Source organism: Ogataea parapolymorpha, chromosome IV (assembly GCF_000187245.1).
Source record: "Ogataea parapolymorpha DL-1 chromosome IV, whole genome shotgun sequence".
Lineage (NCBI taxonomy): Eukaryota > Fungi > Ascomycota > Pichiomycetes > Pichiales > Pichiaceae > Ogataea > Ogataea parapolymorpha.
In genome coordinates, this window is record NC_027863.1 from 58,895 (window position 1) to 82,852 (window position 23,958).

The 23,958-nt window shown below is 48.7% G+C and overlaps 12 protein-coding genes across 12 annotated transcripts; 6 read left to right on the forward strand and 6 right to left on the reverse strand.

Moving 5' to 3' along the window:
* Nucleotides 1-3: 3 nt before the first annotated feature.
* HPODL_00926 (Mitochondrial import inner membrane translocase subunit TIM22) lies at nt 4-552 on the reverse strand (the record flags this gene model as incomplete). Its single annotated transcript, XM_014079369.1, has 1 exon — nt 4-552. The coding sequence occupies one exon, from the start codon at nt 550-552 to the stop codon at nt 4-6; it is 549 nt and encodes a 182-aa protein (XP_013934844.1).
* Nucleotides 553-613: 61 nt separating this feature from the next.
* HPODL_00927 (Chitin synthase 1) lies at nt 614-3,448 on the reverse strand (the record flags this gene model as incomplete). The annotated part of the gene is made up of 1 exon (XM_014079370.1): nt 614-3,448. One exon carries the CDS (start codon nt 3,446-3,448, stop codon nt 614-616), a length of 2,835 nt encoding a protein of 944 aa, XP_013934845.1.
* Nucleotides 3,449-3,558: 110 nt separating this feature from the next.
* On the forward strand, nt 3,559-4,542 carry HPODL_00928 (mitochondrial transport protein FSF1; the record flags this gene model as incomplete). The annotated part of the gene is made up of 1 exon (XM_014079371.1): nt 3,559-4,542. The coding sequence occupies one exon, from the start codon at nt 3,559-3,561 to the stop codon at nt 4,540-4,542; it is 984 nt and encodes a 327-aa protein (XP_013934846.1).
* A 95-nt stretch (nt 4,543-4,637) lies between these two features.
* Nucleotides 4,638-5,318, forward strand: HPODL_00929 (uncharacterized protein; the record flags this gene model as incomplete). The annotated part of the gene is made up of 1 exon (XM_014079372.1): nt 4,638-5,318. One exon carries the CDS (start codon nt 4,638-4,640, stop codon nt 5,316-5,318), a length of 681 nt encoding a protein of 226 aa, XP_013934847.1.
* Nucleotides 5,319-5,343: 25 nt separating this feature from the next.
* Nucleotides 5,344-9,594, reverse strand: HPODL_00930 (Abundant subunit of the nuclear pore complex (NPC); the record flags this gene model as incomplete). The annotated part of the gene is made up of 1 exon (XM_014079373.1): nt 5,344-9,594. The coding sequence occupies one exon, from the start codon at nt 9,592-9,594 to the stop codon at nt 5,344-5,346; it is 4,251 nt and encodes a 1,416-aa protein (XP_013934848.1).
* A 102-nt stretch (nt 9,595-9,696) lies between these two features.
* Nucleotides 9,697-11,118, forward strand: HPODL_00931 (Glutathione synthetase; the record flags this gene model as incomplete). Its single annotated transcript, XM_014079374.1, has 1 exon — nt 9,697-11,118. The coding sequence occupies one exon, from the start codon at nt 9,697-9,699 to the stop codon at nt 11,116-11,118; it is 1,422 nt and encodes a 473-aa protein (XP_013934849.1).
* Nucleotides 11,119-11,170: 52 nt separating this feature from the next.
* Nucleotides 11,171-11,968, reverse strand: HPODL_00932 (uncharacterized protein; the record flags this gene model as incomplete). The annotated part of the gene is made up of 1 exon (XM_014079375.1): nt 11,171-11,968. The coding sequence occupies one exon, from the start codon at nt 11,966-11,968 to the stop codon at nt 11,171-11,173; it is 798 nt and encodes a 265-aa protein (XP_013934850.1).
* A 260-nt stretch (nt 11,969-12,228) lies between these two features.
* On the forward strand, nt 12,229-14,319 carry HPODL_00933 (Conserved hypothetical membrane protein; the record flags this gene model as incomplete). Its single annotated transcript, XM_014079376.1, has 1 exon — nt 12,229-14,319. One exon carries the CDS (start codon nt 12,229-12,231, stop codon nt 14,317-14,319), a length of 2,091 nt encoding a protein of 696 aa, XP_013934851.1.
* A 22-nt stretch (nt 14,320-14,341) lies between these two features.
* Nucleotides 14,342-16,621, forward strand: HPODL_05176 (uncharacterized protein; the record flags this gene model as incomplete). Its single annotated transcript, XM_014079377.1, has 1 exon — nt 14,342-16,621. The coding sequence occupies one exon, from the start codon at nt 14,342-14,344 to the stop codon at nt 16,619-16,621; it is 2,280 nt and encodes a 759-aa protein (XP_013934852.1).
* Nucleotides 16,622-16,693: 72 nt separating this feature from the next.
* On the forward strand, nt 16,694-21,232 carry HPODL_05177 (Glycogen debranching enzyme; the record flags this gene model as incomplete). Its single annotated transcript, XM_014079378.1, has 1 exon — nt 16,694-21,232. The coding sequence occupies one exon, from the start codon at nt 16,694-16,696 to the stop codon at nt 21,230-21,232; it is 4,539 nt and encodes a 1,512-aa protein (XP_013934853.1).
* A 23-nt stretch (nt 21,233-21,255) lies between these two features.
* On the reverse strand, nt 21,256-22,119 carry HPODL_00934 (putative oxidoreductase; the record flags this gene model as incomplete). The annotated part of the gene is made up of 1 exon (XM_014079379.1): nt 21,256-22,119. One exon carries the CDS (start codon nt 22,117-22,119, stop codon nt 21,256-21,258), a length of 864 nt encoding a protein of 287 aa, XP_013934854.1.
* A 57-nt stretch (nt 22,120-22,176) lies between these two features.
* Nucleotides 22,177-23,808, reverse strand: HPODL_00935 (Transcriptional enhancer factor TEF-4; the record flags this gene model as incomplete). The annotated part of the gene is made up of 1 exon (XM_014079380.1): nt 22,177-23,808. One exon carries the CDS (start codon nt 23,806-23,808, stop codon nt 22,177-22,179), a length of 1,632 nt encoding a protein of 543 aa, XP_013934855.1.
* Nucleotides 23,809-23,958: the final 150 nt, after the last annotated feature.

Below are 23,958 nucleotides of genomic sequence, written 5' to 3' on the forward strand. Positions count from 1 at the left end.
TCATCATTCGTTATAGTCATTAGCAGGAGGCTTGCCGTTCTCGCTCCGCATATACAAATCGATAGCAGTACTGAAGGCCGCGAAACCAGCGCATCCAATCAGCGTCGACGTAGGCCCGCTCTTGATGGCAAGCCCACCTCCTGTTATGCATCCTGCCATTGTTCCATTCCATATGTCGTTTTTGGCGCGCAAGGATTCGATGCTACACTCGACTCCCGAGAAAATCAGTCCGATGTATCCAAAGTTCTTGGCCGACGACCACGTTCGCCGTCCCATATCCGTGAACTGGATTTTCACCTGCTGTTTGAATGGGAGATCTGCGATCTGTTGCGACGGACCAGGCCCCATTCCAGGAGCCACGTCGTACGACATGGACGCCATGAACAGTCCGAAGAAACCTCCGAGAACGAAACCCGACACTCCAGACATCACAGCCTTCCCGGGGCACGACGAGATAAACTCCATGATCTGGCGTGCTCCCTGTTCGGCCTGCTCTTCCTGAGTCATCTCCGCCATGGGCTTCTTTGGAGGGGGCAAGAATGGATTGTTCATAATGAGAAAATGAAAAAAAAATATAAATTATAAATGTTTTTTAGCTTTATGCTTACATAATTTATACAGAGAACGCAGCTCCTTTGGTCTGGTACTCGTTCCTAAATTTGCGTAGCTTGAACCAGTCCACGAGCTTCATGATCAGGTAGGCACAACACCCAATGAAACGGAACAGCGCCATGAATGCCACAATCCAGAGAATAACGGTCAAAAACACAGATATGCGCGTGTTTGGCAGATAGCTCGACGAGCTCGTGCTGTCCGGGGTGAATTGATACAGACCGCCAGTTTCGGTGACCAGCGCGATTACTATGAAGTTGGTGATCATCCAGACAAGCACCGTCATCGAACGGATAAAGGCAAAATAGAAAGCGTCCTCCTCTTCCTCGTTGACTTTGACTTCTTTTTCCGAGAGTCTTGTAGTGAGCTCGTTAATCATTCTTTTGTAGGCATTATCGATTTGGCTCTTGGTGGTTGGAATGACAATTTCGAGCTCTCCATCCTGCGTATTCTTTGAAATTCTCGCCACACCCAAATCGTTTTTGGAGTCGTCTCCTTTAGTTCCCCACGAGATGTCGTGGATATTGCAGAAGGCGTAGATATTTAGCACATTGATGTAGGCTGGACTCAGCAGCAGGTACTGTACAAAACTGGTGATCATGTGGTACGGGTCCAAAAAGATAAAAGACCCAATGAAATACAATGCGTAGGTCGATGTGGTAGCCACGATGAGATCGCGGAATCGTGTTTCCGTGAAAATGAGCTTGATGCTGAAATCGTCTCTGTGTTCGCTCATAATATCCTGAATACTCTTCACGGCCATAAAGATCGCAGCAAATATCATGTACACCATTAAAATGGCGAAGAACGCCACAATCACCAGATAGAACTTCTTTGTTCCTTTCGGTTTGTTACCGAAGGAAAGCACAAACGTAGTCACAATGGAGGCCAGATAGAGCCAGAGAAAAAACACCGACAGAACGTTTCCTGGGGCAAAATCTGCCTCCGGCTCGGCAAGGTAGACAGTCAGAATTCGAAACACAAGGAAGTACGACCCAAGCGAGAACCACGACACCAGAAGATTAATAAACTGATAGAGAAACTGGATGTGCAACAAGAGCTTGCGACTCACAGAGTGAGATGTAGACCAGACTTTGTAGAAATGAAACAGAGAGTAGATCGCTGCGAAAAATGAGCCATTCAACCATCGTCTTCGCTGAGAAATGAAATCGTGCAACTCTTCTGGAACGTCCGTGTATGCGGCGGCAGTGTTGACATACTTCAGCAGCCACTCACAATTCTGCTTAGCCACCAGCTCGAAACAGAGGATTCTGTCCTCAGCGAGATACATGTTGGCGTTGAATATACCTCCGCTGTTGGATCTTTTGAGGTCTTCTCCCTTCAAATATTTTTGGAGCGGTGCACCCAGGAGAGCCTGGTATCGGTATGCACTGAACGCTCCCGGGAGCACGGTCACAAACCCAAACACAGATTCCATTGGCTTGTCCAGGATGTTGCTGATTTTGTACTCGAAGTTTTGTGCTGCCACTAGCGGATTGAGAAGCAGCCGGCTGTTTTTTCCAAGACTGGCCCTGATTTCTCCACAGGCCCCTGCCACCCGTGGATCTTTGAAGGCTCTCCATAGTTTATAGAGCGCTTTTCCCTCTGGTTCGGTCCCCACATCCAGCAATACAACGACGTTCGGATTGAGCACCGGCGCAAAAGCTTCCAGAGCCCATGCATGCGAGTTTATTTTTTTCTGGTTTGTCTCCTTCAAACAGAAGATCATCTGAATGGGTATTTGATTTTCTGTGGTCAGCTTGATTTCGTGCTCGTCCACCTTGCTGATTCCGACCATTGTGGTATACTCGTAAATGTGACTCACAACCTTATCGTCGTTGACTTTGTTTTTCGCAAACCCTTCTTGGTACACACCCAGAGCTCCCAAAAGCGCTTTGGCCTTGGGGTGTATTTTGGTTCTTCCGTCACTCACAACACAAACCACCACTTTCTGCCACGCGTCCTGCCCCCATGTGGACGAGTGTTTGAGCGAATACAGATGGCGGATATTTTTAAAGACTCCTTTTAGCGTCCGGGCCAGAAGAATGTCGCTCTCATTGTACATGGTAATCACAACCATCAGTTCTGTTGATCGCGGCTGCGAATAGAATCGCTGACGAAGCGAGAAGTTGCGGAAGACAAAGTCTGCCGGCTGGCATGTGCACGCCTGGAACCGCATAAATAGGAACTCTCGATCTTTTTCAGAGAGCGATGTGGTGTACTTGTTGAGCAGCACATCACTGACGGGACAATCCAGCACCAGATTGCCATTCACCATCTTCACCTGTCGGGCAGAGGTCACACTCACATCCGAGCTGGTGTCATCGTCGTAGTCTTCGTGGCTCTCTTCTTCGTACCGGTAGTCAAACGGGTCAAAGTGATCTTTAGGAGTGTTGATCGGGTAGTACGAATTGTTCAAGACTGGAAACGGCACAAAAGTGTGATCAGAGTCAACATCATTATCCATATGGTATGCGCCGATATGTGGAGGCTGGGTCACAAACGGGTCTCTCCGGTCGCTGTGCAACGAGATGGATTCCACCTTTTCCTCAAATGGCGAGAGTTTTGGGATTCGTGGCGGGTACTCTGCTCCGCGCGAGGGAGAGTAGTACAGACGTTCTGGCGAGGGCGAGTATGTGCGTTTGTGGGGAGAAGGACTACCGTAGAGGCGGTCCCGGGATCCGTACCCGTGCTCTGGCGTGTGGTAGATGCTGTTGGCCTCTCTTCGATGGGGCAGGTACGATCGCTCAAAATCGTCCTCCTCCCCGTTGATCTGCATCCACGGGTTCTCTGTGGGCAGTCCGTTCACAGTCTCGTCCGACTGACTGTACTGCATCTGGGATCTGAGAGTAATATTTTTTTTTTCTGTTTTGTAAACATTCGCGGGGGGGCCAGCCACATGTGGCGTATTTGCTATCAGGACGAGACTGAAAAATTTTAGTACCAATGGCATCCTCTATCCCTGGGCCGGTGCCTTTGCCAGCATCGCAATATGATCTCTCCACATACATGGGAAGAGTCAAGCACTGCGCTGGAATTTCGGATCCGACAATGCTGCTCAACACCTCCAAAGACATTGAGGAGGCTAAACGACTCGTCTGGGACTACAAGAACGGAGTCATTCCTCAAATGACGCCGGAGCTCTGGCGTGCAAAGCGGATCCTCGACTCTTCCATCCACCCGGACACCGGAGAAACGGTCCTCCTGCCTTTCAGAATGTCCTCGTGCGTTTTGTCAAACCTGGTGGTCACTGCGGGCATGCTAACTCCAGGTCTGGGCAACGCAGGAACGCTGTTCTGGCAGATCGCAAACCAGTCGCTGAATGTGGCGATCAACACCGCAAATGCCAACAAGTCGCACCCACTGACCACCAAACAGCTTGTCACAAACTACTTCTTGGCCGTCGGAGCCTCCTGTGGTGTAGCTCTGGGCCTGAATTCTATTGTTCCCCGGCTGAAAAACGTTTCTGCCAACACTCGACTCATTCTCGGCCGTTTGGTGCCATTTGCTGCCGTTGTTTCTGCAGGTATCGTCAACGTGTTCCTCATGAGGAGTGAAGAGATCAAAAAGGGCATTTCCGTCTTCGACAAGGACGGAAACGAGCTGGGAACGTCTAAACGTGCGGCTGTGCAGGCTGTCGGCGAGACTGCCGCTTCGCGGGTGATCAACGCCACGCCGATCATGGTCATCCCTCCTTTGTTGCTTGTTCGCATGCAAAAAACCATTCTGAAGGGTAAGGGCCCTGCAATCCAGAACCTAGCTAATATTGGTCTCATCACCGCCACCTCGTTCCTGGTGCTCCCTTTTGCCCTGGCAGTTTTCCCTCAACGCCGCGAGGTCAGCGTGAGCCAGCTGGAAGACAAATTCCACGGCCTGAAAAACAAAAACGGCGAGGAAATCAAGACTGTCCAGTTCAACAGGGGCATTTGATAGATTGTGTATAGCAGATGTATTTTTCAAGCGAAATAATTTTAGTCAGATCTGATTTATTTCCTGCATATTATTTATTTATCTTTATTTATTTTATGACAGTCACCTCAGTGATAGACAAAATTGCCCCGCTCGTACGCCAAAAAGACAGCAACCTTGCGCTGGAGCGCTTGCAAAAAATTGCATTAGAGGTGGCTCCCGTGATGCGCTCATTCGGATTCAAAGTCGGTACGCTATGTGAGTTTTTCCCCCAAAATCCCCAGCTTCTAGGTCTGAACGTGAACTTCGGCCTGAAAATATGTCTCCGACTGCGGTACCCGCACGCAAAAGACCGGTTTCTGCCTCTAGACGACGTGATTGAGACGATGCTGCACGAACTCAGCCACAACAAGTACGGCCCGCATGATAACAATTTCTACCGACTACTGGACCAGCTGCGCGAGAAGTACTACTCTATCAAGCGAAACGGGGCCCTAAAAGAGACAGGGTACGTAGCTGAAAGCCAGGTCTTAGGGGGCCGCAAAAACGGGCTGATCAGAGAAATGCGACTGAAAAAGCTCGGACAGGTCAAATATGTGGCAAAAGTTGAAAAACTGGGCTCTAATAAACCAAAACAGAACAAGAGCATGCGCGAGTTGATGCTTGAAGCTGCCGAAAGAAGAGCCAGGGACGCGAAAACATGCACTGTAGATCCAGACGCGGTGCCCAACGACGACGAGCTGGTAGAGATTGACAAGCCGGTACCGGAAGTGATCGTAATACCTGATGAAGATTAACAATATATTAAGTTTACAGTCTATGTCACAACGGGTTGCCCGTTGATTTGATGTATGCAAAGACAGGATCAGTGTCAACCGAGTAGTCAGAAAGGTCTCTCACAGAGTCAGAAGAGAGAACATCTCGCAATTTTTTATCGTTCTTGAACCACTCCTTGATTAGATAGCACATTTCCTGTTTGAGCACTCTGGAGTAGCCATCGAAAAGTTCGAACGTGGTTGACTCAACCAGGTCTCTGAGATTGTAGTACAGTTTTCCAAACGAGACTCCACTGCGAATGAAAGCGTCAATCAGAACCCCTGTAGGCGGTGTGAGCTGTTCCGGACAATAATCCGACGAGTAGAAATACTTTGCCAACAGTTGGAACAGCTCCACGATTGGGAACAGAACCTCAGTGTCGGAAACTCGAGAAGCCACAGCAATGAACTCGTTGTTGATCTCGGAAAAAAATGGCTCTCCGGAGTCCTTATTTTTGTAATACCATTTGTTCAAGAGATTCTCCCATTGTGACAGAATATCCTCTGAGTTACGGTGATCTGAGATTTTGAACGTCACCAGGGCCAGAGTGTAATACCCAAGAGGATCGATGAAATTGTTGTACAAGTCACTGATCGGCAGCACCCTTCCGTTCAGCTTTCTGACAGCCACTTGCTTGGCCAAATCGCTAACACGTTCGTCGTCCAGAATAGTCAGGAGAAGCTCATCTTGCAAGTTGGCCACCGCAAGCAGATCACCAATGGTCACAGAAAGAAACGTCATTTCTTGTCTTAGGTCTGGTGGACAAACACAATTGCAGAATCCATTGGCTCGCGACAGGAACTGAATCCTGTTTGCCAGATCGATATCGAACTTGGAGATGGACAGATCAAAAAGCACTTTGGCCGCCTGGAAGTAATTTTCTCTCCGAGAGTAGTAAATCCACAGTAGCTTGGCCATCTCCATATCCTTGGGAGAATAATCTTTTAGGAAGTCTAAAACGAATGACGTCTCCAGGTCTAATAAGCGTTCACCAACGCCGATCTTGACCAACCACTTGTAAAACTCGTAATGGAACAATCTGTCCTGGCTTTTCAGGCAGATCTCGTAGCTCTGGTCTCTCAGCTCGGAATAATGGGTCATTAGTTGTCCATCGGACCCAAAATACGAAATTGGAGCCTTGGCGTCCGTGAAACTGGTGTTGTTAGCTGCCTGTTCCAAGCTAACAATGGCCTTCTCATCGATGTCGATCAGGATCTTGAAAATGAGCTCATAGAGTTTGACCCTTTTTTCAAAGGCCAGTTTCTTAGGATCGTCCACCATCACCGAGACCTGGCCATCAAGATCATACTTTAGCGCAAGATTCGTTGGGTCGCTAGCAGAAGCAATTGTGAGGAGCAGCTCGATTGCTCCAGTGTAGTAATCCAGCTGAAGCATTACACCAACCAGGTCGTTAATTGTTTCGAAGGTCAAAGCGTCACTGGTTTGACTCAACAGCTGTGTGGCAGCTTTTAGGTGTTTCATTTTGTTCTCGTTGTCATTAGACGATGCAAAATCTTTGGCCTTTTTCAGACTCTCAATGGCTTTAAATATTAGAACATCTCCGGTTGAACAGAAGGAACCGCATTTTTCTTGTAAGGTAGTAGCAACAAGCTCGACCGAGTCACCAGCAGCAATGCTCTTGTTAATCACAGAGGAAAGAATCTCCTTAACCAGTTTGGATGTGGTTTGATCCTTAGAACTGAAAAATTCGCAGAAAGTCAAACAGCTGAGATCAGCCTGACTTTGGAGGGTGAGATAGCTCATCACATCCGCAAAATTCTTACCAGTGTTTTCGTCATCGTAGAGAATTGCCAGAAATGAAAGACCTTCTTTCACACTTCCAAGAAATTTGAGGATAGCATTGAATCCAATATTTTCGGCCTGCAGACAAAGCTCAGTTTCTTTGCTATTTGTGCCTGTTTCGTATAAAGGTCCGAGCAATCCTGGTATTGTCTTCTTGTTTTCTTCGAAGAAGTTCAATATAATGATAAGCGAGCACAAAAAGTATTCAAGCTCATGTTTGGTAATGCTGAGTCCCGCGAGTAGCACCTTTTCATTTTTCAGCTTCTTTAGTGACTCCTCGTCAATATAGCCATTCCTATTGAATTTCACGTTTGGGTCAAGCTGGAAAATTTCCTTATCCCAGAATTCCCTCACCAATCTTGAAAGCAAAAGAATAACAGCATAAAATCTATCACTTAGTTCCACGTTGTCAACAATAGCTGGTAGATTTTTGTTGAGGCTAGAATTTTTACCACCCGAAATATAGAACTTGGTAGCCATGTTCCTGAAATTGTCCCCCTGTCGGTACTTGCATGCTAAGTACAATGCAGTGGAGCACGCCTCGCGTGAACCATATTTTCTGGAAAACTCGCTAAACGTTTTGTCATTGAGCGAATCTTCTAATATCATATCCGGAGTTCTGTAGCGGTAGACGTGAATACCGGTAGAAGTAAGAGCTGCGACCTCCAGTGGAGGGGCCAAATATTGAGATGCAAACTGATTGCAATATCCTTTTGGAGTGTTTGTGGCATGGAAGCTTGGGGTGATAGGTACTATCGAATGAATCGACTGGATTCTATCTAGTTCCTCGAAGTCTTCAACATATTGCAATGAATGTTTGAGAACACCGTAGTCTGGAACAGAGCTGTAAAGATGGTCCTCACTATGACAGAAAAATATACCTGGCGAGACTATAAGCGACTCCTTGATGTTGCTCAAGAGTTTGGAGTTTTCTTGCGCAGCCTTGAGATCCTGAGGAGTTATATCGTTTAATACTGGGTTCTTGGTGATCGACTTCGTACCTTCGGATTTGATTCCATTGGACATAAAGCTCTGGTCGTGCAACTGTTGGGCTTTCAGTGATTCCAGCTTTTCATGGAAGCTGGAGTCTGGAGGCGGAAATTTCACATAGCTGGTCGTGAAAGCCAGTCTCTCGTATATCGTGCTTCCGTTAACGTACAATCTGCAACCGGTGTTGGTTACAGCGACCAGAAACAGATTGTCGCTCTCGTTTTTTGTGATCGGGAAAATGTTCACAATTTTGAACCCGTCTTTCTTCAGCAAGGATGATTGAAGGTTGAATGTGGTAGTAGCCAGGTCTTTGAGAATATTGTATGGCCTTTTCACGACGCTAGCGCCGAGCTCGACTTTTCCGTCTGTGATCTTTAGTCTGTAGGCCCTGATTGTTGACTTTGAAGATAGGGTATACAGAATTTTTCTGGTGGAGTCAATCTCGAGCTGGATGATGGTCTCTGTCTTAGGATCATTTTCTTGGCCTCGTAGTCCCGGGAATTTTTGGAAAACGTTATAGTTTGGCACGACAGACGAGAGACCCGACTTGGTGAGGCACTCTTTGTAACAGTTGCGCTGGAACCACTCATCCGTATTGGAGTATGTCAACCGCCACACATTTTCGCCGTCTCCAATTCCGGTAAAGAATATGTCGTTTGTCTGATCAAAGGAAACAATTTTGTTCACCACGAGACCGTGTGCAGGAACACTCATCTTGGTGTCAGAGATCACCAAGCTGGACGGCGTATACTCCACAGCCAAAATGTGAATGTCCATGGAAGTGGCCACAATCAGTAAATAGTTGACGCTGTCCACAAAAACCTTTGGTTTTGGCTTCACCAGTTTCACTGTGAGAATGGTGTTTTTCAGCTCGTCAATTGTAAAGTAGTCCGGGTCGTGCGAGCCTGCCTTGTAGTTCCATATAATCAGCTTGTTGTCGATCGTCAACCAGGCCCGTTGCAGTTCTGTCAAAATGCCCATGTTGGTTATGCAATCCAGGCTGTTGTACTCCTGGAAGATCTGGTCGGGGATGTTGTAAATGTTTGACTTTTCAAACCGCGAAAATGGCCCGAGCGACCCATTGGCTTTATAGTTGTAGCTGTCGATTGCGTACTTGGTTAGAACCTCGCTCAATGCCGGGGTGGTGTTGTCTTTCTCAATTGCTATGTGTATGCACTGGTCCACGAGACTCAATGGGGCGGTCGAGGACAGCAGCGGAAGCGACTTTTCGCTGGACGGCTGGTATTTCATCAGCTGCGACGAGTTGAAGCCTGCAGATAGCGACGACGTGAGACTTGCGGTCGGGAACAAAGATCCAATGCCAGAGGACGTGCCATTAGATAACGCGGCATTCGTGCGTCTGGCAGCCCTTCTTTTCTGAAGCTCGGTCACCTCGAGCTTCGTTTCCTTTTTTGTGTCCACAGGAGCCCCAAATCCTAGCACCTGGCCAAAATGAACAGACATGGCGAACAGTGAAGAACGAGAAGTGTTTTGTTTTGATTAAAATTTTTGACTAGCCGGGTAAACTATTGCGAAATATTAAATTACAAATCAATTTAGACACCCATGGCTCTTTCTTTTCCAGACCTATCGGGGGCTGCTTTAGATGACCTTGTGGAGAAGCTCACACACTACGCCATCTCCAATGGTTTAGTGATTTATCCACCAGACTTCAAGGTGTACCAGCCGTCGGTCGCACCGGTTACACTTTATCCCACGCCGTTTCCCAGAGCCCAATTCCACAAGGGAGTTGACATCTCGACCAGATTCAACGATCTGTATAGTCGTGTTGTGGTGGACAAGAGCTGGCTCAAAGAAGTGATTGCAGATCTCTCGAAATACGACCGCGATTTCACTGGCATGTTGTACAAGACATACTTGGAGGCAGAGCCCAAGATTGTACAACCGGTGTCGCTGGGGCTGTTTAGGTCGGATTACATGCTGGATACGGTGTCCAACTCGATCAAACAGGTTGAGTTCAACACAGTGAGCGTTTCGTTTGGTGGTCTTTCGCCGAAAGTGGGCCAGTTACATAGCTTTCTCAACTCCCAGGGGCTCTACGGCACACCGCAGTACTACCAAGAGACTGACTTGCCAACCAGCCAGTCTACAGATGGTCTTGCAAACGGGCTTTTCGAAGCGGTGAAGTACTACGAAACAAGCGAAAAAACAGCGTCCACTATTGTTCTCTTTGTTGTTCAGCCTGGAGAAAGAAACGTCTTTGACCAGCGCGCCATTGAATACAGCTTATTTGCCAAAGGCGTCAAATCGGAACGAGTGGACTTTGACAAGATCATTTCCTCAGTGAAGGTCGACTCCTCCCATAAGCTTTTTTACAAGGAGCAGGAGGTGGCCGTGGTGTACTATCGTTCAGCATACGCTCCTAGTGAGTACAACCACCCGGATTCCTGGAAAGCGCGCCTGCTACTTGAAACAACTAAAGCGATCAAGTGCCCGTCGTTGCTGGTCCAACTGAGTGGTGCCAAGAAAGTGCAACAACTTCTGACTGACCGGGCGGTGCTGGAAAAATACGGATTTGCGGACGAGGAACTTCTGTCCACATTCGTGCAAATCTACCCACTGGATGCCAGCGAGCAGGGCCAGCTTGCGAAGAAGCTTGCGTTTGAGCATCCCGAGCGGTTTGTGTTGAAGCCCCAGAGAGAAGGCGGCGGAAACAATGTCTACAAGGAGGACATTCCTGGCTTTTTACGCAGCTTAGACGAGAAGGAATGGGGAGCGTACATTTTGATGGAACTCATTGTTCCTGCTGTTCACGACAACAAGATTCTGAGGAACGGCGATGTGCTCAACGAGGGTATTGTGAGCGAGCTGGGAGTGTTTGGAACGCTGCTCTTCAACGAGACAGACGGCACGATCCTCCGCAACGACTATGCCGGCTACCTGCTGCGGTCCAAAACCAGCACGTCCAACGAGGGAGGAGTCGCTGCCGGGTTTGGGTGCGTGGACAGTTTGTATCTACACGATTAGAAGAAAACATAAAAAACATGAAATTGTAGATAAATAAGAACGTCCATAATGGTTACTGTCTACCGTCCTTGCTCTTCTGGGACCACCATCCCAGTGTTAGCAGCCCAAAAATGCCAAAGAAAAGGGTGTCGCTGCGGCTTTTTTCGGCAGCTCCGTGGATTTGTTCTGCTGTGGTCTGCAGGACCTGGCCGCTCTTGCTGATTGGGGCCGAGTCGACGGCCTGGAGAACGGCCTCGGCAGCATTTTTCGTGTCGGGAGCTGGGTCCTTGAGCGAGGCCTTGGTCGAGAGCGAGGGCACCTTCATTGGCGGTCTGCCGTCCGGCACCGGGTACGATTTTTGAGGCACCTTGTAGAAATCGATCGTGGAGCTGTCGCCCTTGGCCTGCTTGGAGACAGTGGAGCTCAGCTCTCGCGCAGGCGTCTTGGTGGCTTTCTGTGCTGCTTTAACCGGCGTGGCAGTCTTGGCCTTCGTCGTGATGGTTCTGCTCATCACAGGAGGAGAAATAGAGGATGTATCATTCTGGATCAGTCTTTGCACGAGATCGATCTTACGTCCCGACACCTTGAGGCCTCTGCGTTTGCACTCAGTTTTGAGGCCTTGGAGGTTCATCGATGCGTACTTGCCGCTAGATCCGAGATCCATGATCAGCTGAGTCTTGGAGGTCTGATGGACGCTCCTCATAGACACTTGGGAGAAAATCTTGTTTGAACGGACAGCCAGATCGTCTTTGGAGAAACCAGGTTTTGGTCTTTGATGAGCGAATCCTCTAGAGGCATTCGAGACCTCCTTCTGCATGGTCTGGCGGTAGACAGCGCCGATGGTAGGCAGCGATTTAGCACTTCTCAACATAGCAAATAGGAAAATAAAATTGGATGGTAATTTTATTGTACTTGTTATTATTTGTCCGAATTTGGCAGCTGTAAATGTGTCGGCGCGTCTATCGACTTGATCTCTATTGCTGGCCCTGAGCGGTCGATGGGCATACCCACTAGCCCAAAAATCCAGAAAGAGGCCTTTGAGCCTGATTTCGTGTCCAGAGACTTCTAAGCTCTTCTGTCCCAACATATCAAATATGTATATCCCCAACTCTCAAATCTTAATTTTTTCGCATGTCGCTTCGCATCCTGTCGTACAACCGCATGGTGGATATGGAAACCTCTCCAACAAGATCGCGACCCTACGGGCCACTTGAGCTTATTGACTGGGACAGAGAGTACGCACAGCTGGCCGAGTCACGCAAACACGAGGCCCCACAGACTACCTTTCTCCGCCAGCTCATCCATTCCAACCTGCACTGGATTCTCCTCATATCCTCGTCTGTGGCCATCGCATTGCTCACAATCGGCATTGACTACATATCCATGTACTTGCACGGTTTGAAAGCGGGCGTCTGCAAGAAAAATGTGCTGATTCCCGCATACGAATGCGACGACCTGGCCGATTGGTCGACGTATTTTCTCTTTTTCACCAAAAGCACCGTTTTGCGCCGCACAAACGACTTCATCGTGTACATCATGATTGTGCTCATTTTAGCACTCTTTGGTGCTCTCCTGGCATCAAAGCATAACTACATTGCCCACGGAGGCATTCCGGAAATAAAGTCGATTCTTTCCGGTACCAACATCCCAGACTTTCTGAATATCAACATGATCATGTCCAAGGTCGCGAGCCTTGTGCTTGTGGTCTCCAGCGGCCTTTTTCTCGGTATTGATGGCCCTCTTGTGCACATTTCCATGGGGGTGATGCAATTTTTCATCAACCTGCTCCCGCTCACTCAAAACGAGGCGGTGAAACGAGAGTACCTCTCGTCGGCAGTCGCCATTGGAATTGGTCTCGCATTCAATGCGCCAATTGGCGGCGTGCTGTTTGGTCTCGAGCAGATCCACTCCGCATTCCCCATCGATAAACTCATGTGGAACGCATTTATCTGTTCCACAGTCGGCGTTACCGTACTCCAGAAATTACACCCCTTCATGGAAATGGATATCGACGAAATGTTCACAGTGTCGCTGAAAAATAACTGGCTCAGCTACGAAACGCTCCCGTACATGTTTTTGGGACTCCTTTGCGGTGTGCTCGGCATTTTCTTCTGCAAGCTGAATATTTATTTTGCAACCTTCAGACAGCAGAGACTCGACAACGATAAATTAAAAATTGTTGAGGTCGTTTCCATTGCACTAGCAGGCGCGATAGTAGGCCATCTATCCAATTACTCGATGTTCTCGCTTCCAAAAATGCTTCAGCAGCTGTTCAACAGCTGCACGCGCGACTCGGACGCCCTGCTATGCTCCAAAGACTCTGGCTTTCCCTGGAAGCTTTTGGGGACCCTCGTTGCCGGTATTTTGCAGAGCTTTTTCTTCAGCGCATACAGCTATGGCTGTAACGTTCCCGGTGGACTGTTGCTGCCGTCGCTAGTGATCGGCGGCTCCGTGGGACGTTTGGTTGGTGTCTTGCTCGAGGTTGTCCAGAACCACCTGATTACGTCAGCGCTACATCTGCAGTGTCTCAACGAAAAGAAGTGCATTTCTGTGGCCTCGTATGCTGTTGTTGGAGCCGGCTCGTTTGCTGCAGCCGTCTTTAAAATGAACATCACCATGGTGGTCATTCTGTTTGAGCTCACTGGAGCTGTGACCTATATGATTCCCATCATGCTCGGTGTCTTCTGTGCGCGCTTTTTGAACGACATGATTGTGGACCAGAGCATCTACGAGATGTGGCTTCGGATCTCCAACCTGCCGTATGTGGCGCCTAATATTGAGGACCGTCTTTCGAACCCTGAGTACGCGGTGAAAACCTGTGCGTCGGTGATGAGACCGACTGAGGACTTACATGTTTTTGAGGACGGCACACTGACCCTCGCAGATATCGAGAAAGCACCGGAAATGAAAGGATATCCGGTAGTGCGCGATGGTGAACTCTATGGCTACGTTACAAACTATAGTCTACGGAAAGAGTTGACATATTTGAAAGAACAGGGAGTGGTCTCTTTCGACACCGTGGTTACGTTTGCGCAGACGCAGCCTGGATACCACACTCTAGAGCATCTTGTGACAAAATTGAACCTGCTACAGGTGGTAAATGGCGACACGAAGCTGCTGACGGCGTGCCAAATTATGGACCAGCTCATTCTTGGCTGCGTTTTCGTGTGCTACCCCGGAAGCTATAAATTGCAGGGAATTATTTTTAGAGAGATGGTTTAAAAAATAAATTTAATAACATGATATGAGGGCAATCAATTTGAGTCTGGCTGTTGCTGGACCCTATAAAGAGACCGAAAAACGCAACGTTGAGGTGGATACTGTTACAATGCCGGAAATTGGCGTGTGGCATGGACACCCCAAGCCGCTAGGGCGAACCTCTGTTTTTGCGGACGGGGACTGGATATACTCCTACAAAGAGCGCCTTGTAGGGGCAATTGACATGAAAACCGAGATTTCACAGCTGAGCACGCACAATGGCTATATCTATGTGCTTTGCGGAGCAAAAGTGGTGGTTTTTTCCCAGAACACCCTAGAGCTTGTTGCTGAAGCTATATTGGAATACGTGGGAGACCGGTTTTGGCTCCTTGACATTGATCAGAGCGTTGTTATGGTCGTTCAAAGTCGCTCAATAATAACTGTTGTCACCCACTGGAACACCCTGACTACTAGCTCGCCGTTATATCTTCCGTTTTGGGCCAAGGGCGCGGTGCTACTGAGCAGGTTCTATGTCTATGTTGTTGGACCCTCAGGCCAATACGAGGTTTTCCGATACAACGTCCAGACGAGAGCTTTGTTGGCAGCGGACCGCAAGATGCTGATTCGCATTGGAGTGTTTGGAGTGCAGAAGCACGGCCGCATTATCGATATCGCGTCCGCCGGCCCTGGAAAATGGGCCGTTCTCCAGGAAAAGGGGTGGGCGCTTTACGAAGTCCGCAACGCGCAGCTCTTTGAGGTCGCATCGTCCTCCTTAACGGTTCTTGGTGAACGATTGGCCGCTGTAGATGCTGAGGGCGGTTTTGTCATCCATCTGCAGAATGGAGAATCAATGGTGGTAAATGGTGAAAACCATCAATTGCAGACTATGACCAAACCCGAGAAGATGGCAAATCCAACTCTCTCTGCGGTGGAGAATATTGACAGTTATGTCTTGGAGAGCCGAGACGACTACATTGCTTTTCGGTCCGCCTACACCACCTTTTATCATTGCTCGCTACCTCTTGCCAACTTTCCGGTAGAGGTTTTTTTCTGTCTCTCTGTGGACGCAGACCGTCTGGCAGAGCTTTTTCTCTCGTATGCGGTGGAGAACTACAGCTTTGCACTGCTAAGTCGACTGTGTCTTTACTGTGTGTCTGGCAACAGAATAGCGTTCTCTCTGCTGGACCAATTGCTTGCCGGAGTTGGCCGGTTCAATGATGAGCTGGTCAGCACCTGGAGACATTATCTTGACGAGACATATTTTCCTTCCTCTGAGAACTACTCTGTCTACGCCGTGCTCGTCCTTGGTCTTCTCTTCTGCCACGCCGAGATTGATCTGGGATCGGAGTTTGGCCCTAAATTAGACAAGTATGCGTCTTGCACTTCTACAGAGACCTCTATGTCGATGTTGGTCGAGAAAATGGGCTTGCGTTTGAAAAATCTCGTCAACATTCCCGCTCTTTTCTACCATCTCATACAGCATAATCATCTAGATGCAGTCGACGCGTTTGTCACGCTAGACGAACAGTTTGCCGTGCTTAATTTGGCGAGTCTTATGACTGCATCCATTCCGCCACTCACATATATCAATCAGCTACTGGTGAACACCCCTCTCTCGCCAACGAATTTATTTATTTTGGTCAGCTCCGTCCTCCTCAACTTGCCATGTCCAGGGAGCTCTCCCACCGTTAATCTGCTCACAACCAATTTCCACGAATCCTTGGGATCTTACTACGAAGGCCTCGGGGAAAAATCGCCCGATGAGCTCGCCGAATCTCAATGCAAGATCTCGGTCATGCTGGATGACTCCGTGCTGCAGCTGGGTTACTGTGGCGTGCTGATGGCTAGGGGAACAAAAGAATGGGAACTTTTGCCTTTGAAGGCGCCAGAGCTACCAAAGGACCCGCAGTTAGCGGTTCAACTGGGTTGGTCCGAGAAGTACGTCAAGCCCAAGTTTTCGCTTGATGGCTCGAAGCTCGCGTGTTTCGACTTCAACAGCTACACGATCCGCATTTGGGAGTTGTCTACGCGGTGTCCTGATGCTTTAGACACAAGAGTGGTGCGAACCGACTTTGCGTTGAAAGTGCCCAACTTTTACGTGCTCCTGCTGCAAAGACTGGGGCTGTCAGTGCCGATGGATTTGCTTGGGTTGCAAAACACCTCTGTGTGCGTTTCGACAGAGTGTATAAATCTTCACGATTTACTCGCCAACTACAGCGACGTGTTCAGTTTCAGCCGCTCAGAGCTGGATTTCGACTGGGTTCTGGGCGACCGCATAGCTCTCAAGCTGCGCAGCAGAATTATTTTTGTGTATAATCTGGGGTAAATTCGCGGTGGAACGACCCATCCGGACAATTAATTTATTTATACCGCAGCGATTAAATAAAGCAGCAACATTATGACCCGGATAGTTCTTTTGCGAATTAATGACACGGGTGAGCCGGTGTTTGAGAATAGCCGTGGAGTGTTGACGTTTCCTACTTGTTCCAAAGAGGAAAGTCCTCTCTTCACTCTGAGGTTCTACATCGTTGCAGGTTCCCAAATCACAAACAAGGGCACCATCTGGACAGATGTTCCCAAAGTTGAAAGCGACCCCTACAGAAGAGACAGGTACAATAAGCACCCAATTGCGTCCAGTCTGTTTCAGGACATCACCGTTGACGTGCCGATCTATCGCCCGGGTTCCTACTGCTACTATATAGGATACCATACTCTAAAGGAGGGCGATGAGGAGGAGTTTGTGACGACGCGCAAATTTTACTTTGTTGTGCCGCCTTCGCTCTTTGTCCAGGGACAGTATTTGCCCCTCAATGCCATTAGCATGCAATCCGTGGTTTCCAAATGGATGGGTGCAAACCATCTGGACTGGGATCCTGTGTTTGCCGAGATTTCTCGCAAGGGATACAACATGATCCACTTCACGCCGCTTCAAACCCGTGGCGAGTCAAATTCGCCGTACTCCATCTACGACCAGCTAGAATTTGACCGCACGGCATTTGCGAACGGCAAAACCGACGTGAAGAATATGGTTTCCCGGCTCGAAAAGGAACACGGCATTCTGTCGATGACAGATGTCGTCTTCAATCACACAGCCAACAACAGCACCTGGATTAGGGAAAATCCAGACGTTGGATACAACCAGGAAACCGCTCCACACTTGATTCCTGCCATTGAATTGGATAGGTTGCTTCTGGAGTTCAGCAAAATGATGGAACGTCATGGGTACCCCACCAATATCCGGAACATCGAGGATTTGCTCAAGGTTATGGACGGAATAAAGATCCACGTCTTAGGCGAGCTCAAACTATGGGAATTCTACGTGGTAGACGTTTCTGAGCACCTCCTCGAGTTGGAGTCGCAATGGGATGTTTCTGCCGGAAGCTGCTCTTTTGACATTTCCAAAGATGCCAGTCTTCCCGACCTGGCTCGTTTTGTTGCCTCAAAAGCTTGTGTCAAACCTTTTGGCCTAGGTCCTAGATTCGGCAACCGCCTCGATATACAAAAGTTTGCTTCCGTTTTGCATTATCTTTACGGAGATCTATCATATCCTGAGGTAAAAGGATATGCCAAAAAGATCCTTGATGAGATTAACCTTCCTTTGTACAAGCAATATGATGAAGACAATGGCGAAATACTGGAACAGCTATACAACAGAATCAAGTACATGCGCCTTGAAGATCACGGCCCGAAGCTTGGAGAAGTTACGGACGAAAACCCATTGACAGAGCCTTACTTTACAAGATTCACCGATTCCAGTGGAAAAGAATGGAGTCTAGCCAATAACGGATGGATTTGGGGTGGTAACCCGCTTGTGGACTTTGCCTCGAACGAGTCTAAATGCTATCTGCGTCGAGAGGTTATTGTTTGGGGTGACTGTGTGAAGCTGAGGTACGGAAGCAGGCCTGAAGAGTCGCCTGCTCTTTGGTCCAGAATGATTGAGTACTCCAGACTGTCTGCCTCTCTTTTCCATGGATTTAGAATGGATAACTGTCATTCCACTCCGCTTCATGTTGCAGAAGCTCTGCTAGATGCCGCTCGTGAGGTGAATCCGAACCTATATGTGGTGGCAGAACTGTTCACAGGAAATGAGGAGCTGGACATTATTTTTGTTGAGCGTCTTGGTATCTCGTCTTTGATTCGAGAGGCAATGCAGGCATACTCGGTTGGAGAGCTTTCGCGGCTTGTCCATCGGCATGGAGGTCCTCCAATTGGCTCATTCAAGTGGCTCCCATTGGACGAGCTGGCTTACCCAGTGCATAAAGAGGATTATGACACTAGACTGAGTGAGAGTTTTGCGAGAAAGAGTGAGATTCCGATCCCTGAATCTGTTGTATCGAATGCTCCTCACGCCTTGTTCATGGATTGCACTCATGATAATGAGACGCCAAACGAAAAACGTACAGTTGAAGATACGCTTCCAAACGCTGCCCTGGTCTCTTTTTGCTCCTGCGCTGTGGGGACAACCTTTGGCTATGATGAATGTTATCCAAAGTTGCTAGATGTTGTCAAAGAAGACAAACTATATACATATGGGTCTGGAATCGGTGCTGTGAAGACGAAACTCAACAAGATCAGGTTGGAGCTTGCTAATCAAAGCGTTGAGGATTTGGAAAGCAACGAAATGCATGTGCACCACGAGGATCAGTTCATCACTGTTCACAGAACAAACGCAAAAACTGGCAAAGGCTACTTCTTGATTGCTAGAACCAAATTTTACCAAGATAGCGATCAGTCGCTAGCACCTATCGTCCTTAGTGGAACAAAAGTCGAGCATCTGTTTGCATACACTTTGGTCCGTACTGGCGAAGATCCAGTTTATAAAGAAGGCTACATGAAGTCTGTTCCTGTTAGGCTTCAAGAGATAGGCCCTATAGAAGTGGAGACGCGAGGCCAGGATAGCCTTATCAAATTACCATCAAATTTCCCGCAAGGGTCTATCGCAGTGTTGAGTACAACTATACCTGGTTGCGATTATCAACTGGATCGGTTTGTCCGGTCTGGTGCTCTAGAAGCCGCTAAAAACCTGACGCTGTTGGATATCAACGCCATCTTGTATCGCTGCGAATCCGAAGAACGTGATGCCAGTGCTGGAAGAGAAGGTAATTATGATGTTCCTGGATATGGTCATCTTGTTTATGCTGGAATCCAGGGCTGGATATCAGTCTTGAAACATGTCATACGAAACAATGATCTGGCTCATCCTTTGGCAGACCATCTTCGGTCTGGTACCTGGGCATTGGATTACATTCCTTCTCGACTGACCAAGTATGAGAGTTACGGACCAGCGGTTTCAGAATTCAAGGTCTGGCTTGAGTCACGTCTGTATGCCGTTAAGAAAGTGCCATACTTTCTTGTCCCTCGTTATTTTGCCTTGGTGGTTGGCATTGCCTACGAAGCACTGAGGTTCCAAGCGTTGAAGCTGATGACTCCGAGAATCCAAAGAAGCACTCGGTTTGTTCAGAGTTTGGCCATGGTTTCTGTTCAAATGCTTGCATATATGCGGAGTGCCTCCATTCACCCCCATTCAATTATTCCGTCTATGGCTGCTGGGCTCCCACATTTCAGTTACGACTACATGAGATGCTGGGGTAGAGATATTTTTATTGCTCTGCGCGGATTGCTGATCGTTACAGGCCGGTTCGAAGAGGCCAAAGACCATATTCTGTGTTTTGCAAAGACACTCAAACACGGACTGATACCAAACCTTCTTGGTTCGGGTAAAGAGCCACGGTACAATGCGCGGGATGCGGCATGGTGGTTTTTGGAATCGATTCAGAACTATATCAAATGGGCTCCAAACGGAGCTGATATCCTGGATTGTAAAGTGAAAAGACGGTTCCCCTTGGACGATACATATATTCCTGTTGATGACCCATTGGCCTTTAGTTATGAAAGCACAATCAGAGAAATAATATATGAGATATTCAGTCGCCATGCACGCGGAATCAAGTTTAGAGAGGCCAATGCTGGCCCTCAGATAGACTCACAAATGAAGGATGAAGGTTTCAATGTTGAAATCCATGTTGACTGGGAAACCGGTTTGATCCACGGAGGCAATCAGTTCAACTGTGGTACGTGGATGGATAAAATGGGTGAGAGTAGTCTTGCAGGCAACAAAGGGTATCCCGGAACTCCTCGAGATGGCGCTGCTGTGGAGATTAATGCGTTGCTGAAGAGTGCACTGCGTTTTGCCATTGAGTTACAAAAGAAGGGTTTATTCGACTACAAAGAACTGAAAACCCAAACAGGAGACACGGTTACTTTTGAGCACTGGAATCAGCTGCTGCAAGACAATTTTGAGAGATGTTACTTCATCCCCGAGGATCCTGCTGAGGATAGCAAGTTTGTGATCAACCCCGACATTGTTAACCGGCGTGGAATCTATAAAGACCTTTTCAGATCTGGAAAAGAATACGAGGACTACCAGCTGCGTGGCAACTTCCCTATTGCCATTGCTGTTGCGCCAGAGTTATTCACTCCTTCGCGTGCCTTGAAAGCTATCCAAATGGCCGATCGTATTTTGAGAGGACCTATTGGATTGGCAACCTTGGATCCAAGCGACTACAACTACCGGCCGTACTATCTGAACAGCGTGGACTCCATGGACTTTGCAACCGCCAAAGGACGTAACTACCACCAGGGTCCTGAGTGGTGCTGGATTCTGGGATATTTCATGCGTGCTTTCCGGCATGTCCACCTTTCTGAGCATCCAGCCTGCTCTGAAAACGGCAGTTCTACTCATTACATGCACCAGTTGATATCCAAGAGACTTTCTGGCCACAAAAAATGGATCGACGACAGTGTCTGGGCAGGACTGACCGAGTTGACACAGAAAAACGGAGATTTCTGTGCCGATTCGAGCCCCACTCAGGCATGGAGTGCTTCCTGTCTACTGGATCTATACTTTGATGGCTGGGAAGAAGAAAATGTTAGATAAAAGTACGTATGTTTATGTCGCAGCTATTTCTCGTTGTCTAGCGGATACACCGTAGGATCCCAGCCTGTATTGAAGTGCTCGCCAGGTTTTTCGAGCTGTTTAAGGTCGTCCGTAGATAGTTTGATGTCGAAGACATCAAGATTGGGCTTCAGTCTAGAAATCTTTGCTGTCTTTGGCAAAACGACATAACCTTTTTGCAGGGACCACGCAATTAAAATCTGGGTCGGAGTTTTCTTGTGTCTCCGAGCAACGGCCAGCAGGTCGGGGTCGTCAAATTTGTATCCCCTGGCCAAAGGAGAGTAAGCCTCGACAACAATATTGTTCTTCTTGCAGAAATTGACCAGTCGCGGGCGTAGAAGCCAAGGATGGAGCTCAATTTGGTTGACAGCGGGCTTGATCTTGAGGTCTGGGTAGGCCAGAAGCTCTCTGAGGTGCTTAATGCCGTAATTGGAAACACCAATATTCTTGACTTTTCCGCTGGCCGCAAACTCCTGAAGCGCATTCCAGGTGCCGTGGCGCATGTTGTAGTCCGATCTTGGCGAGTGGACGAGAACGAGGTCAATGTAGCCGATCCTGGCGGCCTTTGCCAGCGATTCCTCGACACTTTGCCTGGTCAGCTGGTAGCCGTGGTGGTCGTCAAAAACCTTGGTGGTGTAGAAGATCTCGCTTCTTTTATGGGTTGGATTTTCGGCCAGCCACCTGGCAATTCCATTCGCAGCCTGTTCCTCGTTATCATAGGTAGCCGCAGAGTCAACATGGCGGTATCCTGCCTTGAGGGCTTCGTAAACAACATCTTCAGTAGCTTCAATAGGAATGTCATAGACCCCGAGGCCGACTTTGGGGATGGTGACGCCGGAATTGAGAGTGTAGGAGCTGGTTCCAGACATTAATTGAGTAAATATTTTGGTAACTCTAAAAATAGGAATTATTTTGAGCACTTATGGTCACCACAAATAGGAGTAATTTTCGTCGAGTTGTGCGTCGTTATTGTTGAGAGTGTTGAGCGAGAGGAATGGATCTGCTTCATGGAAGTCAGGCAATGCATGGGAAAAGTTGATGTCGTTATGAAGAGATGGTTCTGGTTCAGGCTCTGGAAGCTGCACCGGCTGTACAGGCTCTCGTAATGGCAGATGGAGTCTCCGTATGGTGGTTTTGGCCTCGTTGTGGTCGTCCACTTTGAGGAACTCCCATAGAATGATGGCCCGCACGTTGTCTTTGCGGACGTGATCCAGGGAAATGCGCGGTTTTGTCTCTGCTACCAGCTCGTTTTCGTCGTTCACGTTGACAATCACCTGTTTCATGGTGATGCCCTTTATCGCGCGCGTGAGCAGGTCTTTGCGAATGTCTTTCGTCTCTGGCGCGCTCATGAGCCTGCGGATGCCAGCAAAGAAGTCTGCCCAGTAGTTTGTGCCAAGCCTAATCTCCAGTGCTACGTCTTTGTGCGGGCCCTGTTTGCGCACCACCTTTGTCTCGAGCTTCTCCAATGTAGTCACGATCGTACGTCCATAGGAGTATATCAGCGTCAGACACGCGTATTTGCGGTCAGTGGCTGGAATGCCGTGCAATTGGAGGCTGGAGTTGACATTAAAATGGCCAGAGTTGGTCTCATGGTTTTCATCCGGAGCAACCATTTTCACCATGCCATGCAGCAGCGGCACAGGCGGCAGCGTGGAATGCATTTGCGTGGACGGCGACCAGGGCGTCTGCGCCTTGATCTGGTCTATGAGGTCAAAAAGCTGCGGGAACCGGTGGCTGAGGTCGGCGTTGGTGCGAATTCGCAGCGGTGGCTGGTAGTAGTCTTCGGGCAAAGAGGTAAACATGTGGGAGTTCTCGGGCTCTTCAAAGTCCACGTAATTCATTATGAACTTTTTGAGAGTGAGGTCAATTCGGAACAGGTCTGCCAGGCTTAGCTGCTGGCGCAGTACGTTGTTGTTCGGGTGGATTGGAGTGAGCGGATACCTGATGGTCTGTACTTTCGAAGACCCGGGGCTTTTGTCGGCGGCGGCCATTTTCGCCATGGAGATCCGGCTGAATTCCTGGTCAAATAGCCGTTTGGTCTCCTCGTCGCAGGGAGGACCGTCCAAAATTAATTTGGTGAGCTCGGGCCGTTTCTTTATATTCTTCACCACCTGTATATGCGACGAGACCTGCTTGCGCGACCGGACCTTTCCTGTTTTGGCGTAGATGTAGTCCGAAATCAGCTCGTTGCGTCCACAAGCGCGGCCGTTGATTTTGATTTTGTGAAGCCCGTGTTTGGGGATGATCCGCAACGCCTGCTCAAAGGCCTCCTCGACATCCTGGGGCCATTTCTCCTGCTCTTTTTCGCTGCCAGCTCGTATCTTGCTTGGCTGGTCGCTTTGGGGTGCCTCGAGCTGCCGCTTGCGAGAAACTGGAGAATCATCAGTCAGCAGGCTCTGGTCGACGCTCAGCTCAGAGGCATCGAAGCTGTCGTCCGCAAACTGATTCAGCCCCATGTCAGGCAATTCTGCTTCTCCCGAGTAGGCGCCAGGCCTGTTCTGGGTGCTCGGAGGCGTGGGAAAGGCGCTCTTCCGAGGTGGCAAGGGAGTTTCAAACATGGCTTGGAAACTTTACGAAAAGATTGTGTTTTTTCTTGTGGTAAACAAACTATCGTGTTGTGCGGCGCAGCGGCAACGCTAAAAAAATGGGCCAACCGTGTTTAAGGAGCGCGCACGCCGCAAATCAAAACACGCCTCAGCCCGTACTCC